Source organism: Pongo abelii, chromosome 19 (assembly GCF_028885655.2).
Source record: "Pongo abelii isolate AG06213 chromosome 19, NHGRI_mPonAbe1-v2.0_pri, whole genome shotgun sequence".
Lineage (NCBI taxonomy): Eukaryota > Metazoa > Chordata > Mammalia > Primates > Hominidae > Pongo > Pongo abelii.
In genome coordinates, this window is record NC_072004.2 from 44,776,921 (window position 1) to 44,798,338 (window position 21,418).

General features: G+C 41.6%; 1 protein-coding gene across 6 annotated transcripts in view; it reads right to left on the bottom strand.

Moving 5' to 3' along the window:
* Positions 1-6,683: 6,683 nt before the first annotated feature.
* The window catches only part of SUZ12 (SUZ12 polycomb repressive complex 2 subunit), a 63,937-nt gene continuing 49,202 nt past the window's right edge, over positions 6,684-21,418 (bottom strand). For 5 of the 6 annotated variants that reach the window (XM_054535643.2, XM_024235231.3, XM_024235225.3 and 2 more), the window contains 7 exons: positions 18,598-18,775; positions 14,453-14,544; positions 13,768-13,911; positions 13,002-13,159; positions 11,958-12,156; positions 10,822-10,901; positions 6,684-9,061 (listed from right to left, as the gene is read on the bottom strand). In XM_054535643.2, the coding sequence (XP_054391618.1) occupies positions 8,716-9,061; positions 10,822-10,901; positions 11,958-12,156; positions 13,002-13,159; positions 13,768-13,911; positions 14,453-14,544; positions 18,598-18,775 (1,197 nt within the window). In that variant the 3' untranslated portion in view covers positions 6,684-8,715. The remainder of the gene's footprint in view (positions 9,062-10,821; positions 10,902-11,957; positions 12,157-13,001; positions 13,160-13,767; positions 13,912-14,452; positions 14,545-18,597; positions 18,776-21,418) is intronic. The other variant, XM_054535641.2, reaches the window with a different exon arrangement.

The following is a 21,418-nucleotide window of genomic DNA, read 5'->3' on the forward strand; positions in this document are numbered from 1 at the left end:
GCCCACCTGCCTCGCATATCCGCGAGCGGAGCCCCCGATGGGTCCGGACGTGGGCTGCGGCGGCGGGGCCCAGGCGCAGCGCTCCGCAGCGGGAGCCGCGGGCTGCTTGGTCGGCTTGCCCCGCTGGCCCCTCTTGTTGGAGCCTGAGGCGGGGGGGCCGAGAAGGGAAAGCTGACAGGGAGGGCTGGGCGCAGTGGGGGCGGTGGGGAGCGCCGGGGCTGGGTTGGGAGGCCCGAGGGGCCCGGCGGGAGGGGCCTGGCGGGCGGAAGCGGATGGAGGGAGAAGGCTCAACCGAATTGCTGGGGCCCCACTGAAGATCGCCTTCGACCGCCACCTTCAACCGCCTTCAACCGCCACGGTCACGTGAGCTGCACCGGAGGAGCCTGGGACGGGGGCGAGGTGGCGCGGGGCGGCTAGGGGGAGCGCGGGAGCGTTGAGTTGAGGGCGGAGAGCCCGGGGCGCCTGGACTGGGGGCAGCGCCGCGCGAATGGACTCCGGGCACAGGTGGGGCGGCTGAGAGAGGCCCGCAGCTCGTGACATGCCTGGGGTCTAAGGCTTTCCGAGACCACAGTCTCCGAGGACCCCTGGCTGGAGCCCAAAGCGGGCCGGACCTCCTTCCTGCGACTCCCCTTCTGCGGCTCAGAGAGGAATGCAGGAGAGCCCCCAAATATCGTTCCCTTCCCGCCCCCTAGGGAAACTGAGGCTGAAGCAGCGAGAGAAAGAAAAAAAAAGTCATGGAGGGGGGCGGCCCGAGCGACCTAAGGGACGGGGCAGCGCCAGCGACCGAGGGAAATTAGTCGGGGTGGGGTACAGGGAGACAAGCCCCCAGAATTTAGGAAACTCCGAAGCTTGGAGCTGGAGTCCTGAATTGACTCCGATGACAACTGCTCCGGATCTGTGCCAGGAGCCACGCTCCGGGCTGCCACGCCCCGAGGGAGGGGGGCTCTAAGACCTATTGCATGGAATCCCCACTCGGAAAGCCTCAGTAAACTCCAGAATGCAACTACTGCATGTTCCAATCTCCCGCCAGTTTCCCAGTGTCCCAGCTAGGACCCCGACCGCCTTAGCAAGAACTTACCTCTCCTTTGCAGTGGAAAAGAGGGAATCCTGCCTAAAACCAACTTCGCGGTGTTACAGGTTTGTATTATCGGGAAATAACCTTAATTTATTTACCTGACAAGTCACTAGGTTTGAGCTTAGCCCAGGGGACGAATCATGGTGACATTTCAGGCACCCTCAAACCTTACCACAGGGACTCAACCCTGAGTGGCTGAGGTCAGTTCTTCACAGAAGAGAAAGGTTTGCCGGGCGCAGTGGCTGACGCCTGTAATCCCAGCACTTTGGGAGGTCGAGGCGGGCGGATCACAAGGTAAGGAGTTCCAGACCATCCTGGCTAACACAGTGAAATCCCATCTCTACTGAAAATACAAAAAAAAATTAGCCGAGCGTAGGTGGTGCACGCCTGTAGTCCCAGCTACTTGGGAGGCTGAGGCAGGAGAATGGCGTAAAATCCGGGAGGCAGAGGTTGCAGGGAGCCGAGATCGCGCCACACTGCACTCCAGCCTGGGAGACAGAGCGAGACTCCGTCTCAAAAAAAAAAAAAAGGGAGGTTTTGTAAACATATATTAATATTTATTGAGATAAGTGACAACCAAAAAGTAATTTAAAGAAAAATAGTTGGCCGGGCGCGATAGCTCACGCCTGCATTCCCAGCCCTTTGAGAGGCCAAGGCCGGACGATTGCTTGAGGTCAAGAGTTTGAGACCAGCCTGGGCAACATAGCAGGACCTCGTCTCTAGAAAAAAATTGAAAAATTAGCCGGGCATGGTGGTGCGCACCTGTGGTCCCAGCTACGCCAGAGGGTGATGGGGGAGGATAGCTTGAGCCTGGGAGGTGGATGTTGCACTGAGCCATGATTGCACCTCTGCACTCCAGCCTAAGTGACAGAGCAAGACCCTGTCTCAAAATTTTTAAAAAAGAAAGAAAAATACCTAACAGGAGATGGCTTATTTCAATCTAGTTAGGAAAATGGAACACATATGTGAAATGAAAATTAAAATACAAGCACTAATTGCCAAATACATGCATTCAATACAGTTTGGTTGAGCTCTAAGGGTGGCAAATGTGTGTATGTCTTCAGGGACTAGGTAAGTAATGTAAGTCAATAAAGTAGACAAGGTGAAGACCTAGGCCAATGGAAATGCCCATATTTTGTTTGAAGAGGGTGGCCAGGTGTGGTGGCTCAGGCCTGTAATCCCAGCACTTTAGGAAGCCAGGTGGGCAGATCACTTGAGCCCAGAAGTTCGAGATTAGCCTGGCCAACATAATGAAACCCCATCTCTACTTAAAACACAAAAATTAGCTGGGCATGGTGGCATGTGCCCATAGTCCTAGCTACTCAGGAGGCTGAGGCAGGGGAATCGCTTGAACCTGGGAGGCGGAGGTTGTGGTGAGCGGAGACGTGCCACTGCACTCCAGCCTGGGCAACAGAGCGAGACTCCGTCACCACCCCCCTCCCCCCCAAAAAGAGAGAAAAGTTAAACAAAACAGACCAAAAAAATCCCAACTCTTCTTTGAATGGATTAGCAGGTATTTGCTGTTTTGCTACTTTATGCTTTCATGAATTTATCTTTCTGTGGCTTCAAGAAGAAAAATGCTAAGTCAGTGAATACTGTATATAGGTTGAGCATCCTTATCTAAAATGCTTTGGATCAGAAGTGTTTTGGGCTTTGGAATATTTGCATTATACTTACCAGTTGATCATTTCTAATCTGAAAATCTGAAATGCTCTAATGAGCATTTCCTTTGAACAGCATGTTGACACTGAAAAACTTTTGGACCTTGGAGCATTTTGGATTTCAGATTTTCAGAATAAGGGTACTCCACCAGTATCCATTTATCTATGATTTAATATAGCCCTTCTTTCTTCAGAATTACTGAGTGACTCATTCCTGTAATGCTGCTAAATTTTTATTCATTTATTACCTTAATAATAATATTTAACATTTATTCATCACTAATGTGCCCAGGCACTATGGTAGATGCCTCATCATTATACTTTTAAGTCTTATAGTGGCACACAGGCAGGTTTTATTATATCCTCATTTTACAAGTGAGATAAATAAAATGTCTTAGAGACTCGGAGAGGTTGTGTTTTGTCCATGTCCACGTATCTTATAAGCACATTAGCCTATTTAAAGCCAGATCTCTACGAAAGCCCAGTTTTTTCAGTTCCCTCAGTTTGACATTGAGGAACAGGAAAATCAGACTCGCTCTCATCAATTGCCTCACACATACTCTTGAATTCCTTTTGAGTGGGAACAGAAATACCATTATATGTGTTCCTCTACGTCTAGTCCTAGACATTAATTTGCCTTGTTTCTTTTAAGTTAGTGACCATCTCTGTTGAAGTCTTTAAATCCATTAAAAGTGAATGGAACCTTAGGAGAGTTAGGCTGGAGAGGAAGCTCCTCTTCTCTTCAGTTTGGGCTTCGATTGTCCAGAAGTAAAGAGGGATGAGATATTATTTGAGATAACTCCTTCAAGAACCAGAACTTAGCAAAGCGTTTACACGATTTTGATGGAAATATTTCTAAACTGTATTATAAAATTAGCCAGGTATGGTGGCACATGTCTGTAGTCCTAGATACTTGGGAGGCTGAGGCTGGAGAATTGCTTGAACCTAGGAGTCTGAGTATGCAGTGAGCCATGATGGTGCCACTGCACTCTAGCCTGGGTGACAAAGTGAGACCCTGTCTCTAAAATAAATTTATTTTATTCTAAAATAATTCTAGGCCAGGTCCAGTGGCTCATGCCTATAATCCCAGCACTTTAGGAGGCCGAGGTGGGCAGATCACAAGGTCAGGAGATTGAGAACATGTTGGCCAATATGGTGAAACTCCATCTCTACTAAAAATACAAAAATTAGCTGGGCATGGTGGCACATGCCTGTAGTCCCAGCTACTCTGGAGGCTGAGGCAGAAGAATCACTTGAACTTGGGAGGCGGAGGTTGCAGTGAGCCGAGATCACGCCACTGCACTCCAGCCTGGGTGACAAGAGCAAAACTCCATCTCAATAAATAATTAAAATAAAATAATTCTAAATACATTCTGCTCATCATATTGTTACATTGATGATCTTAAAGTTGATTGAGATGTAGCTGAAACTGGCTTCCACAAAGTACTCTCATGTGGTTCTGAAGTTTGAGGTCATCTTTCTCTGTATCAAGTTCTTTAGACGTCCTTTCTCAGAGTAAATCAAGTTTGAGTAAGATCTGCAGGGATCTCTTATGAGCACATATATTGAGTTTTAGTGCATAAGCTTTGTTTTAACTTTTCACTGGGTAGATGAAACTGTCAGATAAGTGGCATTATGTCTAAGATACAAAGTATTTCCCCCCATTTTTAAACAGCGAAGATACAGAAAATGAAAATGAAAATAAAATTTGGTACTACAGCACAAAGGTCCAGCTTGCAGAATTAATTGACTGTCTAGACAAAGATTATTGGGAAGCAGAACTCTGCAAAATTCTGGAAGAAATGCGTGAAGAAATCCACCGACACATGGACATAACTGAAGACCTGACCGATAAGGCTCGGGGCAGTAACAAATCCTTTCTGGCGACAGCTAATGGTGAGAGGGTCATTTTCTCATTTTATTTTTGTTAAGTCTGAGCTAAACTGTTGGTATGAAATCACTGCAAAATTTGAAAATAGATTAAAATTTTCTTTTTTTTTTTTTTGAGACGGAGTCTGGCTCTGTTGCCCAGGCTGGAGTGCAGTGGCACAATCTTGGCTCACTGCAACCTCCGCCTCCCAGGTTCACGCCATTCTCCTGCCTCAGCCTCCCGAGAAGCTGGGACTACAGGCGCTGACCGCCACCACGCCCGGCTAAATTTTTGTATTTTTAGTAGAGACGGGGTTTCACCGTGTTAGCCAGGATGGTCTCGATTTCCTGACCTTGTGATCCGCCCACCTTGGCCTCCCAAAGTGCTGCGATTACAGGCTTGAGCCACCGTGTCCGGCCAAAAATAGATTAAAATTTTCAAGTACAGTCATGTATTGCTTAATGATGGGGATACATTCTGAAAAATGTGTCATTTGGCGATGTCACGATTGTGTGAACATCATAGAGTACACTTATACAAACCTAGATGGTAGGGTTTCCTATACACCTAGGTTATACGGCATAGCCTATTGCTGCTAGGCTGCAAACCTGTACGTCATGTGACTGTACTGAATCCCGTGATCAGTTGTAGCACAACGGTAGGTATTTGTGTATCTAACCATATCTAAACATTTAAAAAGGTACTACATAAAATCTTATGGGATCACCGTCATGTATGTGGTTCCTTGTGGACAAACATCGTGCAGTGCATGACTGTGTGTATATTTTACTTTAGTTCTCCGTATTTCATTTTCCCAAGAGAACCTTGTTCATTCCCACATAAATTAGGGATGATATACATTTTAGTGTTTTATTTCTGCCTTGGGTCATTACTAATATTCCCCAAAATGTTAGTTTAATTCAAGTATCTTATTAAACTTTTTTGGCATTCCAGCTTTTAAGAAATATTCTTTTTGAACTTTTTGCCTTTTTTAAAAAATAAAACTTTAAAATTTTAGAATAGTTTTAGATTTATACAAAAGTTGCAGAGATAGTAGAAGGTTTCCATATATCCTGTACTTGGTTGCCCCTGTTATTAGTATCTTCGATTAGTGTGGGATATTTGTTACAACTAATGGACCAGTGTTGATACACTGTTATTAACTCAAGTCCATACTTTATTTAAATGTCCTTAGTTTTTACCTGATGTCCTTTTTCTGCCTCATGATCCTATACCACATGATATTTAGTCATCATGTTTTCCTCTAGACTGTCGGTTTCTCAGACTTTCCTTGTTTTTGATGACCTTGACAGTTTGGAGAAAGCCCTCCTTATGGGTTTTTCTCATGGTTAGCCTAGGTTTTTGCATTTTGGGGAGGAAGACCACAGAGGTGATGTGCAGTTCTCATCTTATCAAGAGTGCACGCTGTCGTCGTGACTTATCACTGATGATGTTAACCTTGGTCCTCTGGGTGAGGCAGTGTTTGTCAGGTTTCCCTACATCCTCCCCCATCTCCTCAAACCCCCAATACTGTAAGTCACTGTAAACAGCCACACTTACTGGGTGGGGAGTCATGTTCTACCTTCTTGAAGGGGCAATATCTACATAAATTATTTGGAAGTTTTCTGCACAGGAGATTTGTTTATTCATTTTTTTTCAGACATTTATTTCTGAGTATAGATTCATGGATATTTTATACTCATTGGGTTATAACTGGTTATTTATTAGGTTATAATTCAATGTCACCTTATTTATTTTGTCACTCAACTCTGCTTTTCTTTTTTAGGTTTGAAAAACATATATACCTTAAAAGTTTAAATAGTATAAAAAGGTATGCTGTGAAAAATGAATCTCTCCTTCATTACTCTGAACTATAAATTTTTAAATATTTATGAAATACCATAAATGACATATTAGTTGTAACTGCTGAAAGCAGGATTTCACATTAAGATTTTCCTAATTTCTTATTAGCTCTGACTCATTTGAGGCTGAAATCTTACTATGCTATCTAAATCGAAATTTTAATGTACATGTTAACAATGCATAGTAACAAAAAAACCCCAAAACAGAATACAGCTTTTATATTACTGAACTTTATGTACAAAATCATTTGATTTCAAATAAACATTTAATGTAAAAACAAATGTTCTTTTAAACTGAATTTTTTTTACATCTACTGTACCATTCAAATGCTTTATCATCTTACATGATTTCTTCAAAATCTGTTATCAAGGGTACATATAGAAAAGCACTTTTTTTATAAATAGAAACAAAGGGATTTTTTCAGCTTTTACGATGACATAAAAAGTTTACTCAACAGAAGTAATTTTATTACTATTTGGGGGAGGGAATCACCAACTTTTTGTGCAAACAATGCTAGCCTTCTTTTAAGCATTAAGAGCATAACTGCTTAAGAAATGACATAAGCAATAATTCTACACCTACATCTCCCCTAAAATAATCTATTTTTTTTTTTTTACATATGTGCACAGCTTTAGCAAATTAAAGCCCGAGATAAACGCTCGAGATCTACTATCCAGAGGCAAAATCAGAGTTTACTAGAACTCACCATTTGGAGAGCTTACCAATCAAGGAATCTGTAATGAAAGCTGCAGTTTCCCTCTTTCCTATTTTTTTTTTAAACACAAAAATCAATGACTAAGAACTTAATACTGGATGACAAATCACATCCACACTATTCGTTAAATAGCCTCACAGTTAAACACATCTTAAAGACCAATCAAATCAGTATTTACATTTTATAAATTTCTGAAGACACCATTAGAAAGCTTATATATCCCTTCATTAAACAAAATAGGGAACTGCATCTGATGGTGGTGGAATGAAATTTTAAAATTAAAAATACCTGTATTTACAGCAGCATTGATCCTTTATAAATAAAGAATATGAAAATGCAATATCTTTAAGGATAATAAAAAATTGAGGTGATGTTACTCAACCACAGTGCTCGGAGTTGGAATAAAAACCTATTGATGCTTGTTAATGTGCCAGTAGTGAATCCACTTTCTGTTGGAGAAAATCCAACTGCAAATATGTGCGTGAAACACATATAACACAGGGCAAAATTGCTCAAAATGATTCAAGTCAGCTTATCTGTATTGGATATTCTATTCATGAAACACATTACAAAGACATCCTTGCAAAGAAATAAAAGGCATAACAGTTTTCTGGTTGACTTTTTAAGAACACTTCTCCCCTTATAAGTGACATCTTAAAATCTCAAATGTGTTCTTCCCTTGGTTTGCAATCCTAATTTAAAGATACGAACAGCTTAATTTTCCATGTGATTATCTAATTAAAAAAGAAAAACCAAAACAAGCAAAATGTTCAAGTTAAAAAAAAAAAAACATACTGGGCGAGCAATGCACTAAAATTATCCACATGAAAACAAATGGTCAGTAATCTTATAAACCAACATAGCATTTCACTGTCAACAATGTGAAAATTTAATATCTTCTCAAACAGGCATAAGATGAAGAAGTGCTATTTTTTAATTATAAAATCAACTTATGTAAAATATCTTACATTGTAACTTTTCATTCCGAATTGACAAATGATTTCAAAAACAAGGATCAAAGTTTGACTGCAAATAGTAATGCAATATAATTTCATAAAAATCCTTCAATTTCTATTTTTTTCCTTTTCTGTAGTTGATATATGAAGACCACTTCAATTTCTAAAAAAGGGAACCATTCCAATTTTCCCTCCCCAAGAAAATGTCTCACAACTACAAAGTAGAAAAACAGCCGGTCATAAATGCAAAAAAAATTCTAATTTATCTATGAAATAATTTCTAGACCAATTCAACATATTTGATGACATTTGTTGAGTTTAAAAATACTTTGAAATATTGCTTTTCATGCTTAAAGTACAGAATGTTTTGATGACATCAATAAAAGTGATATACATGTAATGCTGCATAATGAAGTGAAGTAGAACCCTGATACAAATATCCTTGTTGAAATCATTTACTTCATCTAACAGTGCCTGTTTGGAACCTATGATTAAAAACAAAAACATAATTCTTAGAGGATGAATTCCCTAAAATGTAATTTCAGTGTTTGTCCATAACATGGGGTTAGATCTTTTCAGAGTTTTTGTTTTTTGCTCTGTTTTGAAACCCCTGAGACGCTATCTGTTTCCAAAGCTTTCTCTTTTGAGTTAATTTCACTAAATCCATTTGCTGTCCCATTTTGTTCTTCAGTTATTTCTTCGTTTGCAGGGGAAGCAGATTCCCCCTTTTCTAATTTTTGCTGCATTTCACGGAGCTTGGTAACAGCTTTATCTATTGACATTATGCTAATAAGATTAAAGTCATGCATGCTGACTAGATGAAGCATGAAGTTTCGACATAAATTCTTCTTAATTATTTTCTGTCCATAATTTTCTACAAACAGCATACAGGCATGATTCATTTGATTGTCAGCAATAAACCTATTTAATAAAAACAGAATATGAATAGCAATACAAAGCATTTTTGTCAAATGCAATAGTGATAACCATTATAATAAGACTATATCCAATTCCAGTAAAATAAAAGATGATTAAAGAAGCAGTAAAACTATAGAGAAACTGAGATTCAATCATCTGAATGAGCTTACCATTTTAGAAATTTCAAGAGATTTAATCTAACTTAAGCTTAAACAGGTGCCATTAGAACAGTAGATATAATTTCTGTTCTTCAATTACATAAGCAGTCTTAAAAGCATAAAATATTTGGGCCGGGTAATTACGCCTGTAATTCTAGCACTTTGGGAGGCCAAGGCGGGTGGATCACAAGATCAGGAGATGGAGATCATCCTGGCTAACACTGTGAAACCCCGTCTCTACTAAAAATGCAAAAAATCAGCTGGGCGTGGTGGCGGGTGCCTGTAGTCCCAGCTGCTCCGAAGGCTGAGGCAGGAGAATGGCGTGAACCTGGGAGGCGGAGCTTGCAGTGAGTCAAGATCACACCACTGCACTCCAGCCTGGACGACAGAGCGAGACTCCGTCTCAAAAAAAAAGAAAAAAAATTTAGTAGAGACAAGGTCTCACTATGTTGCCCAGGTTGGTCTTGAATTCCTCAAGTGATCCTCCTGCCTTGGCATCCTAAAGTGCCAACATTATAAGTGTGAGCCACCACACCAAGCTGGGAACATACTTTCAGCCACAAAGGAATAAGAAACAAAAATTGTTCTCCTTTCACCTCTGTGAAATGGTAAACAAATCCAAAAAGCCATGTTTTATTCTGAAAAATTAACCAATGGTTAAAAATTGTGGTAATAACTGGTAATTTTCAGGATTTCCAGACATGTAACACGTGGCAATAAAAGGCATGAAAATTGGGTCATTAAATGAACCTACAGCTCCGTCTTGCCTTCTGCTGCTCCCTGGTTCTAGGTCCCACCAAGGTGGCTTTTTTTTTTTGGAGATAGGGTCTCACTCTGTTGCCCAGGCTGGAGTGCAGTGGTGCAATCTTGGCTCACTGCAATTTCCATTTCCCGGGTTCTTCAAGTGATTCTAGTGCCTCAGCCTCCCGAGTAACTGGGATTACAGGTGTGTGACACTGCACCCGGCTAAGTTTTGTACGTTTAGTGGAGACAGGGTTTCACCATGTTGGCCAGGCTGCTCTCTAACTTCTGACCTCAAGTGATCCACCTGTCTTGGCCTCCCAAAGTACTGGGATTACAGGCATGAGCCACTGTGCCCAGCTCTATAAAATGTTTTGAGTGTGAACGAGTCAACCCTGATAGAGTTTGCAAGCATGGGAGAAACACTACTACGAGAGTTAGGATGGGCACCAGTGATTTCTGAGGAGGGTCTATGATGATGACACCCTTTCCTACGGACACCAGGGTTGCAGCAGCCTGTTTCCTCTTGAAAGCTGACGGAACCACAACCCTGATATATAATGCTGCAATGACTCACATCTCTCCAACAAGTTCTAAAGGCAAGGCCCGGTTTTTGCCCTGATTTTATTAATACTAATGAATATAATATTAGTTCATTGTTATAAATAATACCAAAAGGAATGTCTTTGTACCTAAAAAAAACCTGCCAAACCAAAAAACATTGGACTAGAATAAAATTTGGGACAAATATACATTAATAGAATTTTAAATAAGATTCTAACACACGCAAGATTTCTAGAATGTGAAACAGCAAAAGACCATAAAGAATAATAAAATATTTAAATTAATTTAGAAATACCCTACCCATGCTTCATGACATGGAGATTCCAGAGTTTCATCACTTCTTTCTCTCCTTCATTAACATCAGAAAATTCTTCAATTTGCTGGGAAAAAGAAAAACACCTATTAAACACATATTTTAAGAAAAATTTGTGAGAATGTCAAAAACAGAATGTTTTGGAACTAAAAATACCACAACATATTTATACAGCAAAGTGGCAACATTTCTTAAAATTAACTTCTATTTAAGCAGTCATTTAATTTAATTTAATTTAATTTATTTATTTATTTAGAGACAGAGTCTTGCTCTATCGCCCAGGCTGAAGCACAGTGGCACGATCTCAGCTCACTGAAACCTTGACCTCCCGGGTTCAAGCAATTCTCCTGTCTCAGCCTCCCAAGTAGCTGGGATCTCAAGCACGCGCTACCATGCCCAGTTAACTGTTGTATTTTCTTTTAGTAGAGACGGGGTTTTGCCATGTTGGCCAGGCTGGCCTCAAACTCCTGACCTCAGGTGATCAGCCCAACTTGCCCTACCAAAGTGTTGGGATTACAGGCATGAGCCAGCACACCTGCCGTCATTTAAAAAGGGAAAGCCTAAATTACGATTACCTATAAATATAGAAATGAAAACACACAATACAAATTTACTTGAAGAAAATCCATCTTCCCTTTAACTTGGTAACTTTTTTGTTTGTTTTGATACAGGGTCTTGCTCTGTCACCCAGGCTGGAGTGCAGTGGTGCAATCTTGGCTCACTGCAACCTCCACCTCCTGGGGTTAAGTAACTCTCCTGCCTCCGCCAACTGACTAGCTGGGACTACAAAGTCCCAGCTACTAGCCCACCATGCCCGGCTAATTTTTTGTATTTTTAGTAGAGACCGGGTTTCGCCATGCTGTCCAGACTGGTCTTGAACTCCTGAACTCAGGCAATGCACCTGCCTCACAAAGTGCTGGGATTACAGGTGTGAGCAACCACCACCAGCCTGACTTGGTTAAGTTTTAAAGTGACATAATTTTAAAAACTGTACATTTCTGGATTCCTTAATTTTTTTTAAAAAAAAGTTCCTTTACACTAAAAGTCTAGTTCATAGTAAGCGATTTTCAAAACAAATTAATAATGTTCCAAGATAATTGCCAATAAAGATAATAATAATTACCGTAATGGTTTTTTCTCTTAGCCATTCAGGATCCTTTTCATCTTCACTATCTACTTCCATTTCTTGTGGACGGAGAGGTAAGCAGGTATCACTATGGAAATACAGACGATTGTGGCCACTACTATATGTTCTTTGCTGTTCTACTTCCCCATCTTCAGATTCAAGAAATTCAGACATGCTTGCTTTTGTTCGTTTTGGTCTAATGAAAAGAAATAAATGTTGATTTATGGCCTCTACATGTATACCATCTAACCTCACGACTAGGAGTTGAGATCTGTGATAATCTGCAACATCACCATTTTATAAAACTAACCATAAAACAACAGTATTAGAGGCACACCCCCACTAGTTATTTTCTTTCGGTACATAATGTAAATCAAACCTATTACATATTAATTCAAACACAAACTGTCTTTCTGGGTGTGAAAAGTTACAGTTAAAAAGGAGGAAAAAGAAATGAAGTGCTAGTTAAGGCACATTCAGATAGGAATATGCATATAAAATCCTACATGTCAAAACTGTGTATTCTAACTCATGTATATTCACAAAGCAGAAAAGCCGTAACACTGGTTATACGCGTACACCTGCCTGAAAAATTTTTTCAGTTTTACTAAGATTAAAGATTCCCTGTTTGTAATTTTATTTATTACTATTATTATTATTTGAGATGAAGTTTCGCTCTTGTTGCCCAGGCCGGAGTGCAATGGCACGACCTCGGCTCACTGCAACCTCGGCCTCCCAGGTTCAACCAATTATCCAGAAACTTCTACTGACAGAATTCTTTAATCCCAATAACCACTGCAGCAGTAGTGACATTAACATCATTAAAACTTAAGTATAAAGTTCAAAGAAAAAGTGAGAAAACTTCTCTGTAGAAATAGGAGCTATCAAGTGTTATAAACTAGTTAACAACCCCATAGACACCTAATACTGAAAAATAATAATTTCCACCTAACTAACTAGTAGCTTCGTCTGGCTCCTTTGTTTCTCCAACATCAGTAAAAATCAGAGCTTAAATTTTTGTTATATGCCCTTTTTACCTACCTGCACACAAGAATGTGTGTGATAGGTGTTCTCTTAACTGGTCCGTTGCGACTAAAAGCAAATCCAGGTTGGCGATGAATATCCTGAGGATTTCCTGCATAGGAGCCATCATAACACTCATTGATAGAAACATCTATCCTAGCACCTTTTGGATGATACTGCAACAAAAATGTCCAAAAAAAAAAAATTAATTATCCTATCCTAAATATCCCTCCAATTTAATTAAAGAATTTGTGGGCTCTTAATATTTAGAAAACTGAAATAGGCCAGGCACACCAGCATGGTAGGGCTCTTCATATTTAGAAAACTAAAATAGGCCAGGGACATCAGCATGGTAAACAGGCAATCAGAAGACCTGGGGTCAACAAAATGTGTTAAAATCTTAACTATGTCATTTATTGCTTGGTGACTTTGTACAAATTATTTCTTGGTTGAGCAAGAATAAAAAAAATTATCACTTAATTCAAAGAGTTGGTTGAGGATTTTGTGAGTCAATTAGAGACACTACACAAACATTAATTATAATTCCAAATATATGTCAACTCTGAATCATTCACTGTAATCCATATATACGGCAATCTATCAAATACAGAAATTTGTTATTTTTATACAAAGTACAATTTCTGAAAGTCATGCTATCTTGTACTTAATGCCTATTTTTTCCCTTTTTTAATTTAAAAAATTTTTGTGGGTACATAGGTGTATATATTTATGGGGTACAAGAGATTTCTTAACACAAATTGAGAAAATATGAAAAATTACTCACAACATAGTTGAAGATAAATCTGCTATGGCAGAGTTTAAGATGCTTGAGTAAACTATAAAGTTTGCGGCAGTTCAGAGTACACCAAGGGCAATGCAGGTCATCTCTTGCTTCAGTTTGTTGTCTCGTATTGTTGTTATAGAGAAACTAAAAACAATAAAAAAAAAAAAAAAAGCAAATCTCCAATTTACGCATAACAAGATATTTTGTTTAAGTTTAAATATCACTTCTAAAAATAGTTTTAAAAATTTAAAAGGAAAATCAAATTAGAGATATTCTCTTTAATTAAATATGCCCAGCGAGGCGAGGTCACTCACGTCTGTTAATCCCAGCATTTTGGGAGGCCAAGGCAGACACTGTCAAATGTATCGCTTGGAGCTCAAGACAAGCCTGGGCAACATGGTAAAACCCTGTCTCCACAAAAACTACAAAAATTAGCCGGGGGTGGTGGCATGTGCTTGTAATTAGTTACTCGGGAGGCTGAGGCGTGAGAATCTGGTTGAACCCAGGAGGCAGAAGTTGCAGTGAGCCAAGACTGCACCACTGCACTCCAGCCTGGGCAACAAAGTGAGATCCTGTCTCAAATAAATAAATTAATTAAATAAAAATGAACAAAAAAGTTTCATGTTTGACATACAAAAAACAAATACATTTCATAATTACTTTAAGAAGGGTCAGCTATGTTTACCTGATAAAATATTCTTAATTTTTGTCGGTTTTCATTTGGAGTATCCTTTTCTTTTCTTGTTTGTAGATCTGCAGTCAATGATTCTTTAACAGCTGAAAACATACACTTTTATATTCAATAAAAACATTGCTTTTGAAAAGCAAAATAACATACCTCTCAAAAACTATTAAATATTAAAGGTTTCACAGAACTCTACTTCTGGTATTTAAATACATTTCTGTTATCTCCCTCAACTGATGATTACGGGAACAATACCCATAATCAGCATCCCTAATCTGATGTTAAGGTCTATTGGCAGGACATATTTTTTTTCCTTAAAAAGCACCTCTGGCCGGGCGCGGTGGCTCACGCCTGTAATCCCAGCATATTGGGAGGCCAAGGCAGGAGGATTACGAGGTCAGGAGTTAGAGACCAGCCTGCCCAACATGGCGAAACCCCATCTCTAATTAAAAATATAAAAAATTAGCAGGGCATGGTGGCGGGCACCTGCAATCCCAGCTACTCAGGAGACAGAAGCAGAATTGCTTGAACCCGGGAGGCGGAGGTTGCAGTGAGCCAAGACCACACCACTGCACTTCCGCCTGGGTGACAAGAGCAAAACTCCGTCTCAAAAAACAAAAACAGGGCCGGGCGCGGTGGCTCACACCTGTAATCCCAGCACTTTGGGAGGCCGAGGCAGGTGGATCACGAGGTCAGGAGATCGAGACCATCCTGGCTAACACAGTGAAACCCCATCTGTACTAAAAATACAAAATTAGCTGGGCATGGTGGCAGGCACCTGTAGTCCCAGCTACTCGGCAGGCTGAGGCAGGAGAATGGCATGAACCTGGGAGGCAGAGCTTGCAGTGAGCTGAGATTGCGCCACTACACTCCAGCCTGTGCGACTGAGGAAGACTCTGTCAAAAAAAGAAAAACAGAAACAAAAACAAAAAACCACCTCCTATGTCCTAAACAATTATAAAAGTAACTCCAAGTAATTATATGTCATTACCATGCTGTTTTAAGCACTCTGAGGTCAGAATGTGTTTTTTGTTGTTGTTGACACAGATTCACTTTGGTGACTAGGCTGGCGTGCAGTGGCGCAATCTCAGCTCACTGCAACCTCCACCTCCTGGGTTCAAGCAATTCTCGTGCCTCAGCCTCCTGAGTAGCTGGGATTACAGGCGCCCGCCACCGCACCCGGCTGATTTTTTGTATTTTAGTAGAGACAGGGTTTCACCATATTGCCCAGGCTGGTCTTCAACTCCTGAGCTCAGGCAATCTGCTCATCTCGGCCTCCAAAAGTGCTAGGATTACAGATATGAGTCACCGTGCCCAGCCCAGAGTGTGGTTTTAATTGGTGTTTGTATTCTCAGATCCCAGGTGTGAGCAGGCACTAAGTGTTGGTTTATCAGAAAGTAAGTTACACTTATTATATTAAAATTATTTCAGGCCGGGCACGGTGGCTCATGTCTGTAATCCCAGCACTTTGGGAGGCCAAGGTGGGCAGACTGCCTGAGCTCAGAAGTTTGAGACCAGCCTGGCTAACATGGTGAAACCCCATCTCTATGAAAAAAAACTAGCCAGGCATGGTGGCACACACCTGTAGTCCCAGCTACTTGGGAGGCTGAGGCAGGAGAATTGCTTGAACCCGGGAGGCAGAGGGTGCAGTAAGCTGAGGTTGCGCCACTGCACTCCAGCCTGGGCGACGGAGCAAGACTCTGTCTCCAAAAAAAATAATTATTTCAAATCTAAAAAGATAGTGACAAATGATTCTGGTATATTTCCTCTCAGACATAAGAAGAAAAAAAGGTATTTATATTTCCTTACATGATTAACAATTAGGTATAATTTGTATAGAACTTTTTCTTAGTTTTGATGCAATCTTTTACCTATTTCACTGGCTTCTGAGTATTCTGAGAAGTGCCCATACTACAGTTTACTTGCAAAACCTTCCCCTGACACAAGCCATTTCTTATTTTATTTATATTTTTTATTTTTTATAAGCGACAGGGTGTCACTATGTTGCCCAGGCTGGTCTTGAACTCCTGGGCTTCAAGCAATCCACCCACCCTGGTCTCCCAAAGTGCTGGAATTACAGATGTCAGCCACTGCGCCCAGCCCCATTTCTTATATCTCCTTAATCTGACCATTACTGTGACCTGCACACAATGAGTGTACATGAGTGGTCAAAGAGGACAACTTAAGCCTTCTGCCTTCTTTAAACAGGCAGATAAAGACACATGAGTGCTCTCTCAGGTCAAGGACAATGTACCTACTGGACAGATACAAAAATGACAGAACTTGGCCAGGCGCAGTGGCTCAAGCCTGTAGTCCCAGTACTTTGGGACGCTAAGGTAGGTAGATTGCTTGAGCTCAGGAGTTTGAGACCAGCATGGGTGACAGCAAAATCCCATCTCTACCGAAAAATACAAAAATTAACAGGGTGTGGTGGCACGAGCCTGTAGTCCCATCTATATGGAGGGCTAAGGTGGGAGGATCACTTGAGCCTGGGAGGCAGTGGTTTCAGTGAGCTGAGATGGCACCACTGCACTCCAGCCAGGGTGACACAGAGAGACCCTGTCTCAAAAAAAAAAGTAAAATAAAAATGATAGAACACTGCAACTTGGGCCTTAAACTCAGCAGAAAGTTAACTCTATTTGTAAATGTTTTTTCCTCTTAAAAACTGGCTGGGCACAATGGCTCATGCCTGTAATCCCAGCACTTTGGGAGGCCGAGATGGGTGGATCTCCTGAGATCAGTAGTTTGAGACAAGCCTGGCCAACGTGATGAAACCCTGTCTCTACTAAAAATACAAAAATTAGCCAGGCATGGCGGTGTGTGCCTGTAATCTCAGCTACTCGGGAGGCTGAGGCAGGAGAATTGCTTCAAACCGGGAGGCGGAGATAGTGCCGAGCCGAGATCACGTCACCGCACTGCAGCCTGGGCGCAGTGGCTCACACCTGTAATTCCCAGCACTTTGGGAGGCCCAGGCGAGCGGATCACGATGTCAGGAGATCGAGACCATCCTGGCTAACACGGTGAAATCCCATCTCTACTAAAAATACAAAAAAATTAGTCTGGGCATGATGGGTCACGCCTGTAATCTCAGCACTTTGGGAGGCCGAGGCAGGCAGATCATGAGGTCAGGAGATTGAGACTATCCTGGCTAACACGGTGAAACCCCGTCTCTACTAAAAATACAAAAAAAAAAAAAAAAAAAAAAAAATTAGCCGGGCATGGTGGCCGGCGCCTGTGGTCAGTCCCAGCTACTCAGGAGGCTGAGGCAGGAGACTGGCATGAACCCAGGAGGTGGAGCTTGCAGTGAGCTGAGATCGCACCACTGCACTCCAGCCTGGGTGAGACAGCAAGACTCCATCTCAAAAAACAAAACAACATACAAACAGAAAAACTTATGTGTGAGTTATAAAAAACATAGTTCCTGGGCTGGGCACAGTGGCTCATGCCTGTAATCCCAGCACTTTGAGAGACTGAGGCGGGCAGATCATGAGGTCAGAAGATGGAGACCATCCTGGCTAACATGGTGAAACCTCGTCTCCACTTTTTTAATTTATTGACTTACTTTTATTTTTTTTGAGATGGAGTATTGCTCTGTCGCCCAGGCTGGAGTGTAGTGGCGCAATCTCGGCTGCAACCTCCGCCTCCCGGGTTCACGCCATTCTCGTGCCTTAGCCTCCCAAGTAGCTGGGACTACAGGTGCCCGCCACCACACCTGGCTAAATTTTTTTGTATTTTTAGTAGGGACGGGGTTTTACCGTGTTAGCCAGGATGGTCTCCATCTCCTGACCTTGTGATCTGCCAGCCTTGGTCTCCCAAATGCTGGGATTACAGGTGTGAGCCACTGCGCCCGGCCAACCCTGTCTCTATTAAAACTACAAAAAATTAGCCAGGTGTGGTGGCATGCGCCTGTAGTCACAGCTACTCGGGAGGCTGAGTCAGGAGAATCGTTTGAACCCACAAGGCAGAGGTTGCAGTGAGCCGAAATCACGCTACTGCACTCCTGCCTGGGCAACAGAGCAAGACTCCATCTCAAAAAAAAAAAAAAAAAGAATCACATAAAGCAAAACACAAATGAATTAATCTAAAGCACAAGACCTAACTCTGCAAACCATTATTTTATTATTTTGATTGCAATGTTTTCTTACCAATAGTTTGAGTAGGTTTAACTGAACCAGGCTTGTTTTCCTGATGGAGACTCTCTGAATTTCTAGTAGCAAGAGGTTTGGCAATAGGAGCTGTAGATTTATCATTGGTCTCTCCTGTCCAACGAAGAGTGAACTGCAACGTAGGTCCCTGAGAAAATGTTTCGAATGGAGGCAGCCTCTAAAAAATAAAAAACATGAAAAGACTGGAGACTCAGATAATGAATTCAAATAAATTGCAGAAATTTAAAAAAAAATTCATTATAAGTCAATGTGGATTTGCCTTAATAGATTTGTCTTGAAAATCCAAATGCTGACTGAGATGGCTAGGCAAACAAAGTCAAAGTATGGAACGGACACTGTAGAACTTGAACTGGAGAGCACAGGCTGTCTAAAAGAGGCGACCACTGATCAGCAACAGGTGAATTGTTGCCATGTGAAAACATTGGTCCAACACAGACAGATTTTCAGATTTTTCCAAATAGGTCAGAAATCAAAGTTTTCATGGGAAAATTTCCCATTTAGGTTGTTGCTAACCAGTTCAAATGTCTTTTTTTTTTTTTTGAGATGGAGTTTCACTCGTCGCCCAGGCTGGTGTGCAATTGGTGTGGTCTCAGCTCACTGCAACCTCTCCCTCCCAGGTTCAAGCAATTCTCCTGTCTCAGCCTCCCAAGTAGCTGGGATTACAGGCACCTGCCGTCACGCCCGGCTAATTTTTATGTGTGTGTTTTTAGTAGAGACGGGGTTTTACCATCTTGGCCAGGCTGGTCTTGAACTCCTGACCTCAAGTGATTCGCCTGCCTCGGCCTCCCAAAGTGCTGGGGTTACAGGCATGAGCCACCACGCCTGGCCTTGAAATGTCTTAAAAACAAAATTGTGGTACCCAAAGCCCACCAGCATGCAACCTTTGCTCTTAGGTGACCACTTTTTTTTTTGTAAATTGAACAGCTTTTCAATTAGTAATTTTCTTTGACTTCTCTCAGTTTCACTGACAATGACTGCCAGTGCTTCTCTTCTTTGATTTTAGGACACTGAGGTATTGAAAATAGCTAACTTTTAGCCATCTGACTGAATCACTCACCCATCCTCAAGAATTTACCTATTAAGCTGATGATCCCAAATTGTTTCTCCATTCTTATCCTTACACTTGAACTGTAAACTCATATCTCCAATTGCCTCTTGGACATTGCCAGTTGATCTCAATGTCACCTTGAACTAAAACATGTTTAAAAGTGTATCCAGTATCTTTTCTTCTAAAACACTTTCCTTCTCACGTTATTTTTGTTCTTGTCATTATCATTCTACTAGTGACCCTAAGCTAAAAATTCTGGAATTATACTTGATTCCTATTCTTTCGTTTCTCATGTAATTACCAAGTCCTTTTTGAAATGTCTATCATTTCTTTCTTGTCCTTCAAGGATCACCAAAAAAAAAAAAACCTTTGTATAGATCAGTATTGCCTTACTACTAGAGTATCTCAATTGTTCTACTTGCTTCTGATTTTTACTTTCCTATTCAAATATAGGAGAGATCAAGTAATCTTCAATGAGCTTCAATTTATTTTACTGCCACTGAGGCCTAAACTCCTTCTATATCATTATTACAAAGTAATCCTCTTAAAACTATTTAGACTAGAGGACTGGGCGCAATGGCACACGCCTGCAATCCCAGCACTTTGGGAGGCCGAGGAGGGCAGATCATGAGGTCAGGAGTTCGAGACCATCCTGGACAACATGGTGAAACCCCGTCTCTACTAAAATACAAAAAATTAGCTGGGCATGGCGGCTGTAATCCCAGCTACTCGGGAGGCTGAGGCAGGAGAATCGCTTGAACTCGAAAGGCAGAGGTTGCAGTGAGCCGAAATTGCACCACTGCACTCCAGCCTGGCGACAGAGCAAGACTCCATCTCAAAAAACAAAACAAAACAAAAAACTATTTAGACTAGAATGTAGTAGAAGTGTGTTCAGAGACTAGTTTGGACACAGCAGTCCACAGGAATTTATCTTATAAAATACTTGACACAGGTTCAAGTATAATCACTATTAACATTTTTGACAAGATTTAAAAAAATCAAATAACCCAATTATCTATTAGACCAGCATTGGTTTAGTCAATTAAGGAACCCAAAAAAACAAAACAAAATAAAAAAACTCAGAACTTTTAAAAAGAGGTAAATCTATATGCTCTGACTTAAAAGGATGCCCATTTTACAGGGTTAAGAGCTTCCAGATAGGCCGGACACAGTAGCTCACACCTGTAATCCCAGCACTTTGGGACGCCGAGGTGGGTGGAAAACCTGAGGTCAGGAGTTTGAGACCAGCCAAGCCAACATGGTGAAACCCCCAGGCGTGGTGGCGCATGCCAGTAATCTCAACTATTCAGGAGGCTGAGGCAAGAGAATTGCTTGAACCCAGGAGGCAGAGGTTGCAGTGAACCAAGACCACGCCATTGCACTCCACCTCTGGGTGACAGAGCGAGACTCCATCTCAACAGAAACAAAAAAAAAAGGCCAGGCCGGACACGGAGGCTTATGCCTGTAATCCCAGTACTTTGGGAGGCCGAGGCGGGCGCACAAGGTCAGGAGTTCGAGACCAGCCTGGCCAACATGGTGAAACTCTACATGGTGAATCTCTACTAAAAATACAAAAATCAGCTGGGCATGGTGGTGCGCACCTGTGATCCCAGCCACTCAGGAGGCTGAGGCTGAAGAATCGCTTGAACCCGGGAGGCGGAGGTTGCAGTGAGCCAAGATCGTGCCACTGTACTCCAGCCTGGGTGACAGAGTGAAACTCCATCTCAAAAACAAAACAAACAAAAAAAACCA